The 18,414-nt window shown below is 35.9% G+C and overlaps 2 protein-coding genes across 2 annotated transcripts in view; one reads left to right on the forward strand and one right to left on the reverse strand.

The window, feature by feature from the left end:
- Positions 1-2,406, forward strand: part of FBN2 (fibrillin 2) — a 148,652-nt gene extending 146,246 nt beyond the window's left edge. The window contains exons 64-65 of the mRNA XM_009998148.1: positions 522-529; positions 2,032-2,406. Of these exons, the coding sequence (XP_009996450.1) occupies positions 522-529; positions 2,032-2,406 (383 nt within the window). The remainder of the gene's footprint in view (positions 1-521; positions 530-2,031) is intronic.
- A 7,848-nt stretch (positions 2,407-10,254) lies between these two features.
- Positions 10,255-18,414, reverse strand: part of SLC12A2 (solute carrier family 12 (sodium/potassium/chloride transporter), member 2) — a 42,918-nt gene continuing 34,758 nt past the window's right edge. Inside the window, exons 21-27 of the mRNA XM_009998164.1 lie at positions 17,904-17,951; positions 16,254-16,376; positions 15,970-16,081; positions 15,471-15,557; positions 13,166-13,301; positions 11,814-11,881; positions 10,255-10,891 (exon numbers count right to left, since the gene is read on the reverse strand). Coding sequence (XP_009996466.1) covers positions 10,756-10,891; positions 11,814-11,881; positions 13,166-13,301; positions 15,471-15,557; positions 15,970-16,081; positions 16,254-16,376; positions 17,904-17,951 — 710 coding nt within the window. The 3' untranslated portion in view covers positions 10,255-10,755. The remainder of the gene's footprint in view (positions 10,892-11,813; positions 11,882-13,165; positions 13,302-15,470; positions 15,558-15,969; positions 16,082-16,253; positions 16,377-17,903; positions 17,952-18,414) is intronic.

An 18,414-nucleotide genomic window follows, 5' to 3' on the forward strand; every position in this document is an offset into this window, starting at 1 on the left:
CTGTCAGGAAGAGATTGGAGAGCGTTTTATGGTCTGGGACAGCTAGATCTTCTTGCAGATCAGGTTAGTCTAAGTGTGTACCTTATGGTTGCTCACAATTGTGGGATGCTAAATGTATCTAGCTGATACATTTAAATCCAATATTTGCAGAATTGCTGAGATATTAGAGAATTGCACTTCAGACTTAATTATTTTTGCACTGCATTTTGTCTGCTTAATTTGTGGGCTTATGTTATGAGATATTCCTGAAACAACAGCCCTGCTATTTACACCATTTAGATCTGGGTTGTTGGTTGTTTGGATTTTTTTTTCCAAAAATTAGAAGAGAGTACCTGTGTATCTGTTATCTGCCTTATCTGTATGGTATGTTGTGCTATGGTCTTGGAATCAGCAGTAATGGGAAACTAACTCGATTTATAGATGAGGGGACACGGAGATTTTCCTTTGGTAGTACAAGAGCCGTGTAATGCAAACTGGCAAAATGCAAACAAACCCTCAACTAAAATGTTAGTGTATGCTAGCCACACAAGTTACAGTGAAAGAATGGGGAAACAAGTCTCCTTTCTGAAAGGCTAAGGGCATAAAACAATCCAGAAGCTCCAGCCTTAGTACATGCTACTTTGCATAATACCATCAAAGCCATTTCTTGTATTGGCAAAGTTTCTAAAGAGGCCAGTAATCTTAAAATTTCTGCTCTAAAGCATATATTGGCACTTAAAATTTATTTCCCCACACACATCCACACTTGCCACAAACATGCCTTTTCTCTCCCTATCACCACTCCCAATAGATTCTTGATGGAATTCTGTGGTCAACCCACTGCAGAAATACCTAGATGTTTTGAAAAGCATTTTTTTCTATTGTAGTTAATTTCAGACGTAGTTCATAACTGTTATCTCTTATTACTACATAGCATTAACCTTTCTAGTTTCTCCAGCTGCCTGAGCAGTAAAAGTGAGACATTTCAAACCCATAAAACTATGTGAAAAAATAAATCGACTCATCCTTAATGGTATCTGTGGAGTGCAGTATTTACAGAACTTGCTCCTGTCCATATATTTTCCTTGTTTTCACCATGTGTTTTAATTACATTACATATGCATTCACATGTGATTGGAGTGCCCTCAAAGAGAGAAATCCTTTGCTGTCTTTACAAGCATGAAAGGATCTTGGCAGCTAGTCTCAGTATCTCACTTAGTATCAGGATTCCTAATGAAGACTACAGCCTATATATTTTTGTAGAAGCACTTTCAAAAGCTGTTGCTTGTTAGATCATTCTCCTAAGGGTGTACTAATTCTCTCCTCCTGCCCCCAGCTGTGTTCACAGCTAAAACCTCTGTACCGATTCACACCTGCAGGATAACTATACTGAAGCTCAAATTAAAAAGAGCACATGACTGATGTGTCAGAAAAACTGCATTCAAGTGATCAAAATACTATTGGACAATGTGATATGCTAGCCCTTTCTGTAGAAGTCTAATAACACAGTGCTTCTCTCCTCTTTCTTTTATAATCACTGTACTTCCTCATCACTGAATGCTGATCCTGCTTGTTTTTACAAGTCCCAGGATTCATTTAAAAAGTTTTACCAGAAGTTTCAAGGAATTCCCAGACAGTGTTGTGGTATGTCTTTCTGTAAAGCTCCTCACTGAAGCTGATCATAAGAACAGGACTGTGCTTCCTGTACAGCCTTTACTGCTAATGTAAACGTAGGTCTTTTATTTACATGAACTTTTTGCAAGCATGAAGTTAAACAGATTCTGAAAAGTATCTGAAATCTGAGCCCCCTCTATAGACTTTATTCTATGACTTTAATTATCCTGTTAAGCCTGAGTGAGAAGCCTTCAGGATTTAGAGTGTGTTAAATTGAGTCAAAGAGTTCTTCCAGGTGGAAAGGATTTACAATTTCTTCTTTCACTGCTAGATTTTGAGGAATGCAGAAACTGTTAATAGGACATAGTATCCTTCTCTCAATGCAAGTGAATATCTGTTTCTTTCCTGCTCTAAACAACATTTCCTCCTTTACTTCAGATTGAGCAGATGAGTTTGGGAAGTCTAGACATGGATAGTCCTTTAAAGATGAGAGTCAGCATTTCCAGGATTGACAGCAAGAAGCACATCCTAGAACTCATGCCAGCCATTGAGCCCCTCACCAACCACGTGCGGTACATTATCTCACGTGGCAACGCCAATGGCATCTTCCGAATCCATCAGAGGGATGGACTGAGTTATTTGCACACAGTTAAGAAAAAGTCAGTGCCTGGAACTCACACACTGGAAATCACTAGCATTCCTCTATACAAGCAAAAGGAGCTAAAGAAACTGGAAGACAGCAATGAGGACAACTACCTCGTAGGAGAGCTTGGGGAAACTCTCAGAATGAGGCTGTGGATAGACCTCTACTAGCCATCTTCCAGATGGAGTCCAGTTCTTCAGTCACTTCTGTCCACCTGTCTACCCACCTGAGCATATCTGCTTTTCAAAGGCTTTAAAAGAGTCACAGAAGGAAGAAGGGAAGACCTCTCTATCCTGCCAAGACTGCAGAACCACCCTTGCAGGAGGGTAGCTCTGCCACCACCAACACTCTGATTACAATCATGGTTACTGTATCTTTTATATAACCTCAATTTGAAGTATAATAAAAAGCTAAAGTTCAGGAAGTCATCATGTGGCACTAAATGGCACAAAAAAGTGAACTAACTATTTTTTCCTCTTAGCAGTCTGTAACACATAGGGTATTTTGCTATAGTTCCTAATTAAAAAAAAAAGAAAGAAGTTTATTTATTTTTAATGCAATAATATATGGAGAAATTAACAAATTATGTAAGCAAAAAGGGAAACTTGCTTGGTTTTCTTTAGATTTATAAATTTGAACTATAACATTTTAGAGGTACTTTCTTAATTAAAAAAAATAGATTTGAAAGATGTTTCCTTCTGTATTTGGGCCAGTCATCCAAATAGTATATAAGTAATTTAAAAATGTATCAGAGCTGAAAGAGCACTGTAATATATCTTCTGGATATTTTAAAGTACTCTTGCAAAACTTTGAGTATTCAAAAAAAGAAAAAGAGTATTAAAGGACAAGACTTGCAATATCAGTCTCTGCAGAGATCATATTTCACAGGAGCTCAATAGGATTGAATTCTGAATCAGCCACATCAAATAACGGAAGAAGAGGCACAACCACTGTAGCAAAATACCTTGACTGCTTTTTATACCATTAGAATTGCAGAGCCAAACTGTACTGTACTTCCAATAACCTCAAGGAACCACACATGAACCACACCTCATTCTTAGAAAGGGTGCTCTACAAACTTGCATACTGTAGGCAGCTGAAGCAAATGTCTCTCTGAAGGGACTGTGTGATGTTTCTTACTGTTTGGTGCTGGCTTGAAATAATGGTGCATTTACTAAAAAACTGAGAGCTGTATCAGGACTGCCATATGTGCAAATGAGTTATGCAGCACAGACAAGGAAAATGTGTATTTGAAATCCATTTGTTAGAAGTTTCATTAATGCTGTAGTTATACACCATATGCCTCATTTTATCATAGCTTATTTTGTAAGAAAGATGTTTGTACAATGAGTTGACATTTAGTTTACTTTAGTTTTTTGGGTTTTTTTTAATGTGGTACCATTATGTGTTAAGTGTATGTCTCAGTGGTGCTTTTTTGACAGCTGGTGCCTGTAACAAGTCATGTAACAGAATCTCATATGTGAAAACAGCCAAAGCACATGCTGACTCCAGGATTGTTTCAGTTGCATATCAGTGCTGACCAAAGATTATATAAAGTTATACTCAGTGATTTTTCTTTTCTTTTCTTTTGTTGAGTTTGGGGATTTTGAAAAGAAAAGGAAACTTTGTATATTTTTAATCAAATATTTGTAAGAAAAAAGTTTTAAGGTTTGTATCAGTAAGGCAACACTTTTCTTGCAATAAAGCTTATTTTGGGGTAGCTTTTGTCTTTGAAATGTCTGTGTTCTTTACACACAATACACATCTAATTGTACATGTGAAGAATTCTGGAGCAGAAAAAGGACCTGGTATGATGCAGGCCCTTCTTCATTCACATTTAAAGTTATACAGCATTTGCTGACTTAGTTTCTCTTTCATTACATGGCTGAAACCCAGGAATTAAAATTAAAACCCTGCCTCCGATCTCTTAAAATCTGTCATATACTACATTCAACCTTGCAGAAGTTTTTGCTTATCAAAATTTCAGTTTAATAAGCAGGCTCTAAAAAAAAATTCCCCATACATTTAAGAGTAGGAGTGTAAAACCTCCATCCTACCTGAGTACAAAAATCTGATAAGACAATCAATGTAGGCATTCCTTTCCTTGAATGTCCTTCATCTAGTACACAGAGAAACCCAGCAGTGCAAAGCCTTTTTCTTAAAATATGCAAGGTTTCCAGAAAGACCTCATTACATGAGCTACACAATCTTGTTTTTAATAGCCAATACTGACTGCATGTTTTTGTCACAGTGGTAATAGCCAAAGAGAAGGAAATCGGGCACATTGGGTTAAGTACTGAATTAAGATACAAAAGTCTTGGTTTAGAGGTACTCTTTAGTTTCTGAATATAATAAAAGACAGACTGCACCAAAAGAATTACAGCCCTCCATACTCTATTGCTGTTCTTCTGGAGTAGTTAATTGCAATAAAAACCATGTTGAAGGTCTAAGGTTTTAATTGCTGGATGCAGTAACAATTAGTTTTCCTAGTGTCTGAGAACATTTTTCAGCAAAAATTGCTCTTCCCCATGCTTTCAAAGATCCAGGCTAAAATATTTCTCCTGCTACCCTGCTTTCCCTCTCCCCTAAAATATTAATAAAGTAATATAAGATGCATAGGTTTTTAAAGGAATAATATACTTAAATTTCACTCAAGAAAGAAAATAATCAGGGCACTTATGGCATTGTAATTATTTTCATAATTACTGATGTATTTTATGGGATTCAGTTGCCTTGGCTGTTCCAGGAAGCCTAGATATGTATTCAGATTCATCTGACATTTAATAATGCATCAATATAAACAAGACAATATAAAATTGCCTGAAACCAGACCTATCTACCTTCAGGTATGGTCGTGCAAATCTTGATATGATTCAAAGCTGCTTCTAGGTAAAATGAGTGATGTCTACAGAAATAAAAAGACCTCCAGAGGTCTTCTCAACTGAAGACTTAACAACTCTAGCAGCAAGTTTCCAAGAAGGCTACTCTTTGTCCAAAATGGGAGCTTTCCAGGAAACACTTATTGCAAGAAAAGCCAACAGACTGAACCCTGTAGAGCATTATTCTTTGTTGCCAGCTCTCAAAAAGCTGAGAATCAAGCTCCATTTTTCTAGGTGCGTACAAGCATGGCAAGAACCAGAAAGCAGCAACTTCCAAACCCCAGCTAGACCCTGTGGAAATCCTTTCCTTATGACTTTTTTACCATGTTTTGCAGAGACAAATCTAATTCCAGAGAGATGATCCAAGATTCAGTTAGTCGTGAAACACTTCAACAAAGTGTTCTTCTCAAGTGTAATAAACTTGGAAATGCCTAGTGCTACATTGTTAGTTTTCCTCCAATAATTTGGAGCCAGTACTAGAATATTTTGGGAGGATGTAAAGCCTTTATCATCTTGCTCCTACTTGTGGAAGGTGGTGGACATCTGTCTTGTTTGTCTTGTTATGTGAAGCAAAAATATGTTGTTGAAAGTTATGGATTGCTCTGAAACTGGATGGCACCTGCCTGATAGGCATTGTTTATTTAAATCACTAAGTCGTTTAGCCCATGAAACCGAGGGAATGGTGAAAGAAGAGCGAGCTTGGCAGGGCAGTTTCAGGCGTCACTCACGGCCGAAGGACGCTAGTGCCGCCTGGTGCTGCTGCTGTGGTTTGAATTCCTCGAAAACTGAAGGGAGGAAGTGGATTCTATTTGTTTCACTGAAAAGCATGCTTTATTATCCGGGTTTTGCAATCGTCGCTATGGACGGGAGCTGTGGGACTTTGAAAGCAAGGCACCTAGACCCTGACCTTCACCTTGGCCTTAGTTTTCGCTGCTGCTTGTCAGGGTCAGTTTTCCTCAGGTCCTCACAGGGTGAACAGAGAGCTGTGCAGCCCAGCATGTGTTCCAAGATTCTGCTCAAGTATAAGGAAAATACGCCTGCAGCAAACACCGCCCCGCGCAAGCAGCCATCGGAGCACTTCCAAAGGGGCAGGTTTATGGGGAATAGACAGCCAGGGCAGCTGCTGGCCGAGCCTGGAGGTCTCATGCTCCTTGGGGCCGGCGGTTACATGGGATGGGAGAAGTGGCTCCAGCAACCAGCACCAGCCACCAGGAACTGGCACCAGTGGCTGCGGAGCTGTTAACGGCACGGCCCGAGGGGCAGCAGGGCTGCGAGGGGTGAGAAACGGGGCTCTCTGGCAAGGGGATGGTTCAAAGGTTAAATTTTGCATTGATTCCATTTTCCCCTCTCCCCAGGGCACTGTGGGGTGCAGGTAAATGTGGCTGTGCTGGAAAAGATTCCTAGAACTACAAAGCAAACCCTATCTGGAAGAGTGACAACAGATCAAGGGTGAGAACAGCAAACTGGGCCAAGCACAGGCTTCACTTATGCCGGTCTCATAGAGGACTCTGCAAGTTTGACGTACGCAGCCCAAAGGATACAGTGCAGTTTGTCAGTGTGAGATGGGTATCCATCTGGGCCTATGAGGCCTCTTCCCTTTCAAGAGAAAGGTCCTCCCTGCTTCCCTTTGGAGAAGGTTCATGCTACTGCTTCTACATCTATTCTTCCCGTTCATAAGTTAACCCAAGTGATTATTTCCACCAAGTTGTTTCCCCCTCTCCTAAATGCAGGCCATCAGCCTTCATCAGGTGAAACTGAAGTCTTAACTAGCTCCCACTCCACCTGAACATAAACCAGGTTTTAGATGCAAGATTTACTGGAGGTTATATGAGAAGTGGACTAGAGTAATCCAGCTTTTCTGTTTAAAAACAAACAAGGTTACTATGTAGTTTGAATCTTTACTATTTGACTGTGTAGCCAAGTGATGAGGTCAGCCTTGAGACAATTTTCCTTTTTTATCTTCAAAAGTATACGTGAAGTCACTTATCTGTAAATTCAGCTAATGGTACTCAACGACTTCTCCAGCAAATAGGAAGATCTAGAGAAATTGCTATATACCTTCCCCTTCTGTTTACATACTGAGAAAGGTTAGAGCCAATGCCATATAAGCTTGCAATGTACTAGCATTCCATTTTCCCTGAAGGTCTCACTCCCAAGGCTTATATTTAAGTGCATGGAGAAACTTCACAAAGATTTAGTGAGTTAAGGATATCTAGCAGAGGTATCAATTTATTAAAGGTTAATTTTAAAATACAAATTCTCAGTCACCCAGCCACACTAGGAAACACTAACATTGATGTGGTTAAGGAGCTCTTCAGTGGTTCCAAGTTCATTTGGTATGAGAAAACAACTTGCCATTTCTCAATTATGTTCTTAAAGTTAAGATTTTTCAATTAGTTTCTACTTGAATATACATTAATGGAGTTAAGACCAAATGTATCTTGCTTAAAAGTGGCTTTGCAACAAGAGACTTACAAGTTATTTTCCCAATGCTATTTCCTCATATCCCAGTGGACTAGTATTTTGAGGAAGAAAGAGGAGTTACACAGGCTTGTACTGCATTCAGAGGGAAAACGAACTGGCTGTGTGATAGGCAGATAGACACTAACGTTCCATTTTAAGCATACCATGTATTGCACATTTGTCTGCGTTGTCTGGCAAGTAATGACAAATCTAAGCAAGCAAAACAACAGCAGCAAACATTGCTCTCAAGAACAAAACACTTGTCTCCTTACACCAGACATCTGAATGGCTTTAAGTTTTACTCATGGTCCTATGCAAATTCCACAATAAAGGAAAGTATCTCCTATCACCCAACAATTAAAAAAAAGGCTTTGTTAGACAAGACAGTTGTATTGAATTTACTTCCTTTTATTGCAGTGACATCCCCCTGGTACAAAGTATTAACTGCAATAATTACGTTAAAACATTAGAAAAGCATTTGTGTGTGACAGTTACAGTACAGTATCAAATCTTACATCATCAAACCAAGTGGGCCATTACCCACTAACGCTCAAATCTTTAAATTATTTGCAGTTCTTTTTAAATATGTAATGTCAGAAAAAAGCATATAAAAAGAATGTATGTAAAAGGAAACCTAAATACAAATGTAAGTGAACAAATAAATAATTGATTTTCACCAGCTATTACTGTCTTTCTAAACCCATACAAAGAAACCTAATCTATAGAGGGTATGAATTCCCATGTGTAAGTGATTTCATTTTTCAAGTAATTAATAATGATTGGAACATAACTAAATTTGGTGTCAAAATCAAAGCACAAGTTGGAGTGACTGCCACTAACTGACATCCGTTGCAAACAATTACCATTAACTGTTGAAATTTTAGTGTAGCAAATAATCTTGAAACTTGACCTCATGCCTAGCGTTAGTGGACTTCTGAGAGTGCATGTGAAAAGCATCCTACGTTATTTGACAGCCATTACCATAACTATCCCCATATGCATATTTAGATATATTTTATATAATTTTATACACATATATGCATGTATACACACACTTCATTTGGTTTCTGTGTTACAGATCACAAGCAATGGTTTCCTGAATGGGAAAAAAATCTTAAATAAGTGTACCTGTGCACATTTTAATTTATTTTTTTTTAAGATAGCAGCACTAAGTCCATGCCTTACTGTCCATCTGCTTGAAAGAATGTAACCCACAAAACAAGACAAAACACTGCAATGATTCCATATTCAAAATGTGACATCCTTATCCCCTAAAACACTGTAAAAGCTGTAATAGGTAAGTTTGATCCCACCCCCTCACCTGGAAGGAAACAGAACTTTTACTTCAAACTGTCTTGTCTTAAAATGTTTATCTTAACAAGCTGGGTTCATGCTGGCATCAGTTATCTCACACTTAGCAGCAAAACATGCATGTTTGTTTTTCTTATTTTTTGTAAGTGAAATGATTCAATAGTCTTAAATCCAATTGACAGAAACAGCAAAAAAAGATTTTTTTGTATTTTACCTATAACTTGACAACAGTGTATACTGCACTGTGTAGAATGTTTTTATCTTTAATCACAACTTGAAGCTCTACCTTACTCACACAATGATTATGCTGTGTCCTTCAAAAGGAACATTTCAATCTGATCTAGTATTTAGCGTAAAAATACACCTTATCTTTGCATTCTTAAATGAAAGCCACTCAACCACTGGTAAACTGATCCAGTTGCATGTCCAATGCTAATATCAAAAGCTTGTGCAATGTTTTTAGGCAATCCTTTCTATCTAAAATATATTAGGAATTTTAAAAACAATTCACATTACTAACCTTTATACCAAGGCTCAAGTGAAATTTCTAGTGTAGGTGTTCACAGAAGACTAAATTATGAAGTTTTCAAAATATACAATGAAAGGGCACACAAGATTGGCAGTTTCTTTATTGAACATAGAAAATGTATAAAGTAGGATGTATGGAATAGATCTAAGTTGCTAGACAATCAAACCTGAGTATTATTTAATAAGACTAAATGCATTTTCTGACAACTGAACGAATTGACCTAAAAACATCTCCTCTACTAACTAGTGGTCCTTTTAACCATTTGTTGAAAAATGCAAGAGAACTGTAGCTTTTACATTTCATATTGGATAGATTCCACATAGTGTTTACTGTTTTCTGTTAGATAGTATCACATTGCTTATATTATCCCCATTCAAGCCTTAAGTTGAGTTTTGTTTCAAAATAAGTTGAAAGTGACACTAAAACGTAATAGGCCAAGAACTAGGACAGGTCTTTCTCTTAAAGTTTGTAGTAAGATGAAAAGCCTCAGTCAGTAAGATGAATTCTGATTCATATTTGAGCTACAGAGCAAAGATGGACCAGTATCTTTCACTAAGGTAGCTAATGTTAGCTGTGTATCTCAGAATAGTACCAAAGCAGTACACATTGTCAAATCTGAGAAAAGGAACCTCTCTGCTGAAAGAATTAGTTTTATTTTAGCTGATACAAAATTTAGTAGCATGAATCTTGACAGTAACATCAGACAAATTTGTTTTAGTTCAACTGACCTGCCCCAATTCTAACCTTTAAATCTAACAGATGTAAGAATAAAGACCCAAAAACTTTCTGACAATAGAAAACATACAGTACTAAGAACTAATAGCTCAATGGAAGACTGAAAAGCAGCATTCATTTTTATTGTAATATGGAAGTGACTAGAAACTAAAGGAAGTCTGATCTAAACTCTTAGTTGAAGGCAGATTTTGACATTCTATATAAATTTACAAAATAGGATGTATGGATGAGATTTGGTTAATTTCAGAAGGCACCTCAAGGCTAAAAGGCTTTTATAAATCTATAATCCTTTCATTGATCAAAAATAAAACATTTATTGCTGCTATTCAAATAGCAAACAAAAAGCTTGTCTTGTTCTTCACTCTAACAAGGAATCCTCCCCCCATTAAGCAAGATTAAATTACAGAAAATATAGAATAAAACTGAAGATGTCACAACTTTAGAAATACAGTGACTTTCCTTGTGTGCTTTCAAGTCAGTGAAATTGTGAAAGAAGAGTCACTTTTTGCCTTTGTGATGTTAATAAACTACAGACCATGTCAGTCACTCTCCCCTGGGCACTGAAGTACCATTTCATCATAGCTGTCCCATGTGCAGTACTCTTAGGAATAGAAGGTAAGAACACTCTGATGATTCCCACGAACAAGGAGAATCGGTGGCAGATCTTTAGAAAGAGCTTCCAACCAGGCCATATATAGTGCACTAGAAACAGCACCTTTCCGTGCAACTGGCAAACTCCTAGAAGTCACAAGGAAAAAAAAAAAAACATTCAACAGTTAGAAAAACCTGGTGGGGTACAAGTCATAGCATATAAATATAAAATATCATTCTGCAAAGAGGCAGATGTCAAATTTAATTTCCTAAGCTTTTCTGTGTTTTGTTCTGGGTTCTTTTTTTTTATTTATTTTCCCCCCTCAGATAATGAGGGGAAAAGCACCACAGGCCTTTACAACTACATACCCTTTACTTTTGGCGTCTTACCACCATTTTGTATTCAGGTAGATTCATGCAGAATTCTCCTCAGTTGAAGACAAGTTTCTTGAAAGACTCTTCCATTATTTTAAAATACAGCTTTTTCTTAAGATGCCAGGTTGATGCAGTCCAAAATTCCTTCTCAAAATCCTTCCAAAACATGCCACAACTTCTTTTAAAAAGGTGGTTTGTTTGCACTACTCAAGACTTTACTTGTGGTACTACATCATGGAGCTCTAAAGAAGGCTCCCAAAGGAAAACCTACGATCTGTGTTCTGCTTGTTTACACTGAAGTAATTGTATGGAAATTTATCAGCAGGAGGTTGATCTAACTTTTTATCTAAGAGATTTCCTAGGAAAATAACTGAAAAGAAGGACCTGAAAAAGAGAGCAATAGTTGGCATGTGGGAGTGGAAGGAATTCTAAGGATCTGGAGCCACACTACAAATACGGAGGTAATCACCTGAAGTAGTGTACCAGAAGCATGAAGCCACGCAGGGCATTTTTCATTCATCAGCACAAGTAGCTCCGTACTTGTAATCACTGCTTTCAGCACTGAAGCTTCCTTAAGTAGTTCTACACTTCAATGCCAAGTCGCAGGCTTTTCCCTAACCTGTATTTATGTATAATTATATTACAAATTACAGTTCAATATCAACTAGGATAATCACACAAGTAATTTACTTACATGACAATTATGTTAGCTGTACTTGAGTGCTCTTTCAGCAACTCATTTAGCCTAATCTGGCGGTACGTCTGTAATTAAAATGAAACTTGTTAGGAACATCTTTTGTATGTAAGTATAAGTTTTATAAAAACTTTATAAGTTATAAAAAGTTCATTTATTCAAGAAAAACAAAAACCAGTTACGATCAATTGGTAGGAGTGATTTGTAGAAAGCAAGTATTTCCACCGCAGTTTAGCATCTTGTTCAGTTTTTCAAAATATCTACAATTGCAACTCTGGGAGAGAAGATAGCAGAAGCTTAAAAACACACAAATAAGCCAAGAACCATGAAAGCTAACTTTAAGATAGTTCCTCTTAACAATGATACCATTCTCCATAGCTTCTGGAAGCAAAGTGCCCCTCATGCTCTCTTCAAGGTTCTTTGAACTATTATTTTATAAGCTCACAGTGAGCAGGTCTGACAGAACTGAAACATCATCTTCATTTAGTAAGCCTATCTCCCTTACAGGCAGGCCTCCCTTTCTGTACTACCCTATCCTGTCTTGAGATCTGAGGTAGCTTCCTCAGTAATTTTCAGTCCTCTTTTATGTCAACCAAGTTTTTAGCAAAAATTGAGTTAACCATTTCTTATAGTTCTGCTGTTTCCAGATGAGCTCTAGTTGTCTAGTTGTCTAGATGTCTAGTTAGCTCATGGGCTAATGTCTGCAGAAGCAATTAAGCTATCAACAGATGAAAGAATAAATCACTTCAGTTATCTCAATGAGTTTTGGCAGAGTTTTTAGACATGAGGAACAGCAAGACATTAAGCAGTTAATTTACCTAAGTTAACTGTAATTTTTGTATCTTTTAAAATCTTGTTAAATAGATTGCTGGCTGTTTCCTTTTTTTAACACTTCCAATGCACAATAATCTACAATTACCATTCCTTCTCTACTCCAAATAAGAACACAGAAAGGAAAAAGAAGGTACAGATAGAATATACTCAAGACCATCTTGAAGAACTTTAGATCTTTCTATAGATACTTGTGTGTATCTGTATCCTGTTACAGGACAGAAGCACCTGAGAATGAGTACCTGATTTCGCTATCACACAAAAATGCTCGGCAAAAATGTAAGATCTTCAATTGTTTCGTAACATCAGGTTTAGATGAGTGGTTTTGGATCAATTTTTTTTATAGCAAAGCAAAATACGTTAGTTTTGAAAAGAATAAAGAAAAAGGTCAACAAACAGCTGAATATCAACTATATTGTTCTAAATTAATAGTATAGAAAAGTCATTTAGCATTTCCCAAAAGAACGCAGTAGGAAAAGAAAGTTTAACAATATGCAACATAACACTGAAGAATACAGAACCTTTGTTTTGTAAAGCTCGAGTTCATTATCTGTTATTCGCCAGGGTTCATCCTCCTTCATTTTGTCTGCAACTTCTTGTTCTTTATCATCTTCGTGAAGTCGGAAGGGCTCTATCATTTCTTCAAAAGCTGCAATACTGGAGGATTAAGTGAACAGCCAGATTAAAACACATACGAGTCTGTATGTCAGCAATGACCTTCATGGTATCATAGAGTAAGTTTTATTACCACATAAAAATAAAGTGAACTGAAATTTTTTTCACTGCTAGTTGCAGTTGGAACATCAGTTCTTTCTATACAAAAAGTAATTCCAAAGACAACTATGTACATCTATAGGAGCTTTAACTGTTCATCATGAAACTAAATATAAATTTTACCAGTTAAAAACAATCAACAAACAAATCTACTAGCGTTTTACTATACTTGTTTGAAATTTGAAGAGCAGCACCTCAGAAAATGTATAGCAACGAACAGCAGCTTCTTCAGAATTAAATAAAAAAGACAAGAATTTTAAACTTCTAAGTTTAAAAAGTTTAAACACTAAAAAAACCCCTAACGAGTGACATGCTAGCATCATTAGGATTTTTTGGCTGTTACTCTGCTTATTTTCTACCTTTCCATTACACTCTTGAGAGCCACATTCAAATACAAATAACCAGTCATCTTGTTTATCTTCCTGTTCCACTTGTATGAGGAATTCATTTAAACTTCAGCAAACCTCTAAAAGAAAATCTTCTGAAAACCAAAGAGGAAGTAACTTCTACTAGAAATAACAACTTGTATTAAAGTTCTTCCTCTACTCTTATACCCATTAGGATACTTGAAAAGCAAAAGCTGCCACAAGTTATGAAAGTAACTCGTCTTCAAATAGCCCCACCATGTGATGTAAGAAAAAAGATTTTTAGCAGAACATACTAAAATGCATGTCTTATGTCCAAGGAAGTAACTGCATTTATATGCTAGTGAGTGTTCTTTTCATAAAGACAAGGTATTGCACATTTTCTGTGGTTGTGAATTACAGTGTGGGAAATTTAACAAACATTAAGGAATACATCTTAGGATATACTGTAGAATCAGTATTAGCAAAGCGTTGCCTTCCATAAAACCCCTCCCTCTATGCCTGTTTTCTGCCTATTTTCTAACTAAGGCAGTCTCATTTCTCCAGGAAACCTCCACACTACTAAAAAAACATGTTTTTTTCTGCCCTTGGTGGTCTTCATTGAAACTAGTCAATACAATCACTTTACCTCCATCAAAAGGGAAAAAACAAATGTGATTGCTATTTTTGGCTGAACAAAAAGAAGTATTAACAGTATTTTAATATACAGCATGGCAACTTGCAAAAAGAAATAATCTTCCTCACTACTGTCAATGCCAACATTGTGGAAAACACATCCACAGAGACAGAGAACAATGGTCTCAGAAGAAGTAGCTTATGGATCACTTCTACAAAATAAAAGTGTTTCCATGTAATTCTACAATCTCAACTTTTTAATGCATAAATCTGTGCTACCTCTAAGTTTCCATTTTACAATAGCATGCTCCCAGAAGAAAAGACATACAAAAGCATCCAAGTGCCAAAGTACTCTAAAGTTTTGGTTGCTTGATATATTCCATACATTTAAGAAAAGGTGATTAAAAAACAGGGTATAAAAGAATGCATATTAGCATTTGCTATTTATGTAAGGTAGCAGTATTTCCTAATTTGCATGACATGTCAAATTATTCAGATACATCATAACTATGTAGAAGATATTTTTAAAACTTCAACATAGTAAAGAACAGTTGAAGGGAGAAGATAATAACTATTTTTAGACCTTTGTTATAAATTTGTACTGAAAAAATATACAATTAATTTTTTTTTTATCCTGAAAATCAGAAAGGCTACACGTATTACCATTTCTGTGGAAATTAAAAATCCAAGCAATTAAAAAAAAAGGAAAAAAGAAATCAGACTTTTTGAAGACCAAGCTTTGTGTTATATTCAACTAAGACTCCCAAGTAAGAGAAAGACCATTTAAATTGTTGTCAGCATTTATCTTTTTAAAGAAGGTTGTTCCAGACAAAGTGGACTGCTTAGAATGTCTTCTTCTAAATTTAATATTACACTATATGAACCAGAGATTTAAAAAATACAAAATTGTATGTTGATGTTGGAGTTACTGTGTAATTTATTTCCTTCATTTTTGTGAAATACTGGATGTCACAGGAACTTACTCTATCCAGAGTGTTACGGATAAAAGAATGAAATTCATGAAAGACAAAGAATTCAAATAACAAGTAAGCTGGGTTTTTTTGAGACTTACTTTTCTTTCTTTGGCTTAGTGTTAATATCCCCAAGAACCATAATGTCTGAAAAATCTATCCGAAATTTGCTGAGCAAAGTAGCCATCCTGTATCAGAAAAAAGAGCGTTTAAGCATGATGAGATTTTTAATTATTTCACAAGATAAACAGGTGTTTGGCAATAGAAACGCTAGTTTAAGAATAAAAAAGAAAAGCAACTTAAATGTGAATAGGAACCTCCCTCAAACCTCCCTGGCATACAGCTATAAGCCAACAACATGCTTGGGAAGAAAAAAAACAAACCAAACCAAAACACAAAAGAAGAGCTCTCACATACAGACAACCTCAGAAAATATTTGAAAAAGAAAGAATCAGTGTCAGACAATGCTGCAGAAAAATTAGTTCACCTTCAGGAAAAGTTAGTTTACCTTGTAGAAAGAAGGCTACTACGAAGAGAAAGTCTTATGCTATGTAACATGATCTATTGGCACTGGACATGAAATTTTAAAAATAAACTTACGCTCTTCTGTCATGATCAATCCTATTAATTTTTCCACCAATGAACACTCTGATCTTACAGTCTTTCCACTTCTTCTTGGTCGTAATAAGATATGGAATCAACAGTGTCAAACCTGCATATTGAACAGAATTTGGGAATGATTCAGAAAATACAGCACTGTGTTTTGAGTTTAATAGTACAATTTTTTTACCTGTGAACTGACTGAAATATACCTATTAGCAATTAATTCAAAATCACTTCAGTTCTTTTAAAAAACATTTGTTTTAAAGTATAAAGCACATTACCTCCATCATCAAAAAGCCACCAGACATCAATATTGCTTTTGCCTTGTTTCTTCTGAAACTGAGTACTAGCATCAAGAAGTCTTTGATCAACCAAGTTTAAAGGAGTTGATGGGCTCTTTGAATCTGGAAGAAAGTATGATGACATTTCATTTTTAAAGTGTTTTCTTTAATCACTCTGAAAGTCATGAAACGCATTTCTTAGTATTTTGCAATATCCCTAAGTTTAAATACAAATTGTTTCTTGCCCTCCAATTTTCTCCAAATTTTGACTGAATATATATAAGCTGAGCTGTATTTATTTAGGGAGTCTGCAAACTCATAATTTCTGCTGTTAAAGACTGAAACCTCAGTCATTTAGCAGACACTTGACAAATAAAGGATCAGTAAGATCTTAATACAGTCATTTGCCTGGACAATTTAATCTTGCATACATACTCCAGAGCCTTAGGCTGCTACCTCCTGCATATGACAAAGCTTTCCTAAAAATACACAGATACTAATTTACAAGTAAATGCCATGTGCTAAGCACTTCTCTTCTTTCCTTAAATCCGTTTTTCTTCAAGCAAGTGGTCAAAAATAAAGAAGCTAGTTCTGTGTATTGGAATCCTATCTTGCAGTAAATACTGTGTTGCATGTGCAAGGCTCTGAAGCATAATAGAGACTATTTTGTATAACAAAGTTATTGGACTTGCTGAGAACAAGACAACAATGGCATTTTCACATTAAAACAGGTTTCTTAAAAACTACACAAAAATTAACCCCCTTCCCTTTATTAAAACCTCAGTTTGAACAAGAGCAAGAGTTTGAAATTCATCTTAGTCCTTACACGTATATTTACATTTACTGATTTACATTAATATACTACTTAATTGCACACTGACACTTCTTCCAAACAGCCATCTTGTGCTTTAAGATGTAATCTCACTTTCCATTATTAAAACACAACAGCATTGAAATAATGAAGAAAATGACAGAACAGTTAGATGTATCTTAGTTAAGGCAAAAATATTTGCTTAACTCAAAAAATGTTTGAAACAAACCAGGGTGCAAAAAATGCTCAATTCATCTCTCAAAATGCTGTTTATTTGAATGATTACTTCACATTCTTTCAGACATTTATCTCACTAACTAGCTGTATTATGCCTTAATTTGCAAACTATTCAACAATTCCAAATAATGGAGCCAGAACCATGGGTTTTAGAATATGCGAACAGATTGATGGAGAACTTCCACAATACCGTTAGATAGTATTTCCCTTACTCCTAAATCAAGTAAGGACCCAGACATATATCTGAGACACACAGAACTAAACAAGCTCCTGAACACATTTGAAATGCTACTTAAGAACAGAAGTTTAAAAAGAAATTTGATATATATCTATGTATCCCTGACACTCATATCTTAAACACATGCAGAATCCTTTCTCAGTACCAACTTCTTTTGGGAACTTCCATAAAATTGCAAGTCTTGCATAACCTAATTCCTAAAGATGAAGCACCTTCTAAAGTAGGTACGATGAAACAAATTAACACTGCATGATTGGTATTTTCCTGTCTTATGTATATATGTATATATAAAGGAATACAAAAGGAAAACTGAAATTAACAATGCAAAAGAATGATTCAACACAAAAAGGTGGAAAATGCCTGCCTTTTTTCAACAGTGGTTGTGTTGGAGTCTTTCCATCCTCGTCCTCCTCTGGAAGATTTTTAAAGATACAAAATAAAAAGGTTAATTTCCTTTGTGGTATTAATGAAAACACTACTAGCCTCTAGAAAAAAGTCAGAAAATAAAGATGTAGAATGAAATGGATTTTCATACAAAGAAAAGCACACAAATGCAGTCTACCAGATCTGGAAACTTATTTGTACTTTAAAAAGAGAGAAAAAAAAAAAAAAAAACGCACTGCTCACTTAACTATTAAGTCACTCCAAGCTTTTACTTTAAAAAGAAGAGGAAAATTGTTTTCCGTCATGTCAAAGTACCCTGAATGATTTGTATCTCTTAACTTGCATATAGTATCTAGTCTGAGGTGAAAAAACCTTCATAGATTTAGTAGCCTTCAAATCACAATTAATATATAGATGTGTGGCACGATTCTCAAGCCATTTTTAATACCTGTCAAACTCATTAACAAAGAAAATTCACTGTAAGTCATTGT

This window comes from Chaetura pelagica, unplaced genomic scaffold, assembly GCF_000747805.2.
Source record: "Chaetura pelagica isolate M959 unplaced genomic scaffold, ChaPel_1.0 scaffold145, whole genome shotgun sequence".
In the NCBI taxonomy this organism is placed as follows: domain Eukaryota; kingdom Metazoa; phylum Chordata; class Aves; order Apodiformes; family Apodidae; genus Chaetura; species Chaetura pelagica.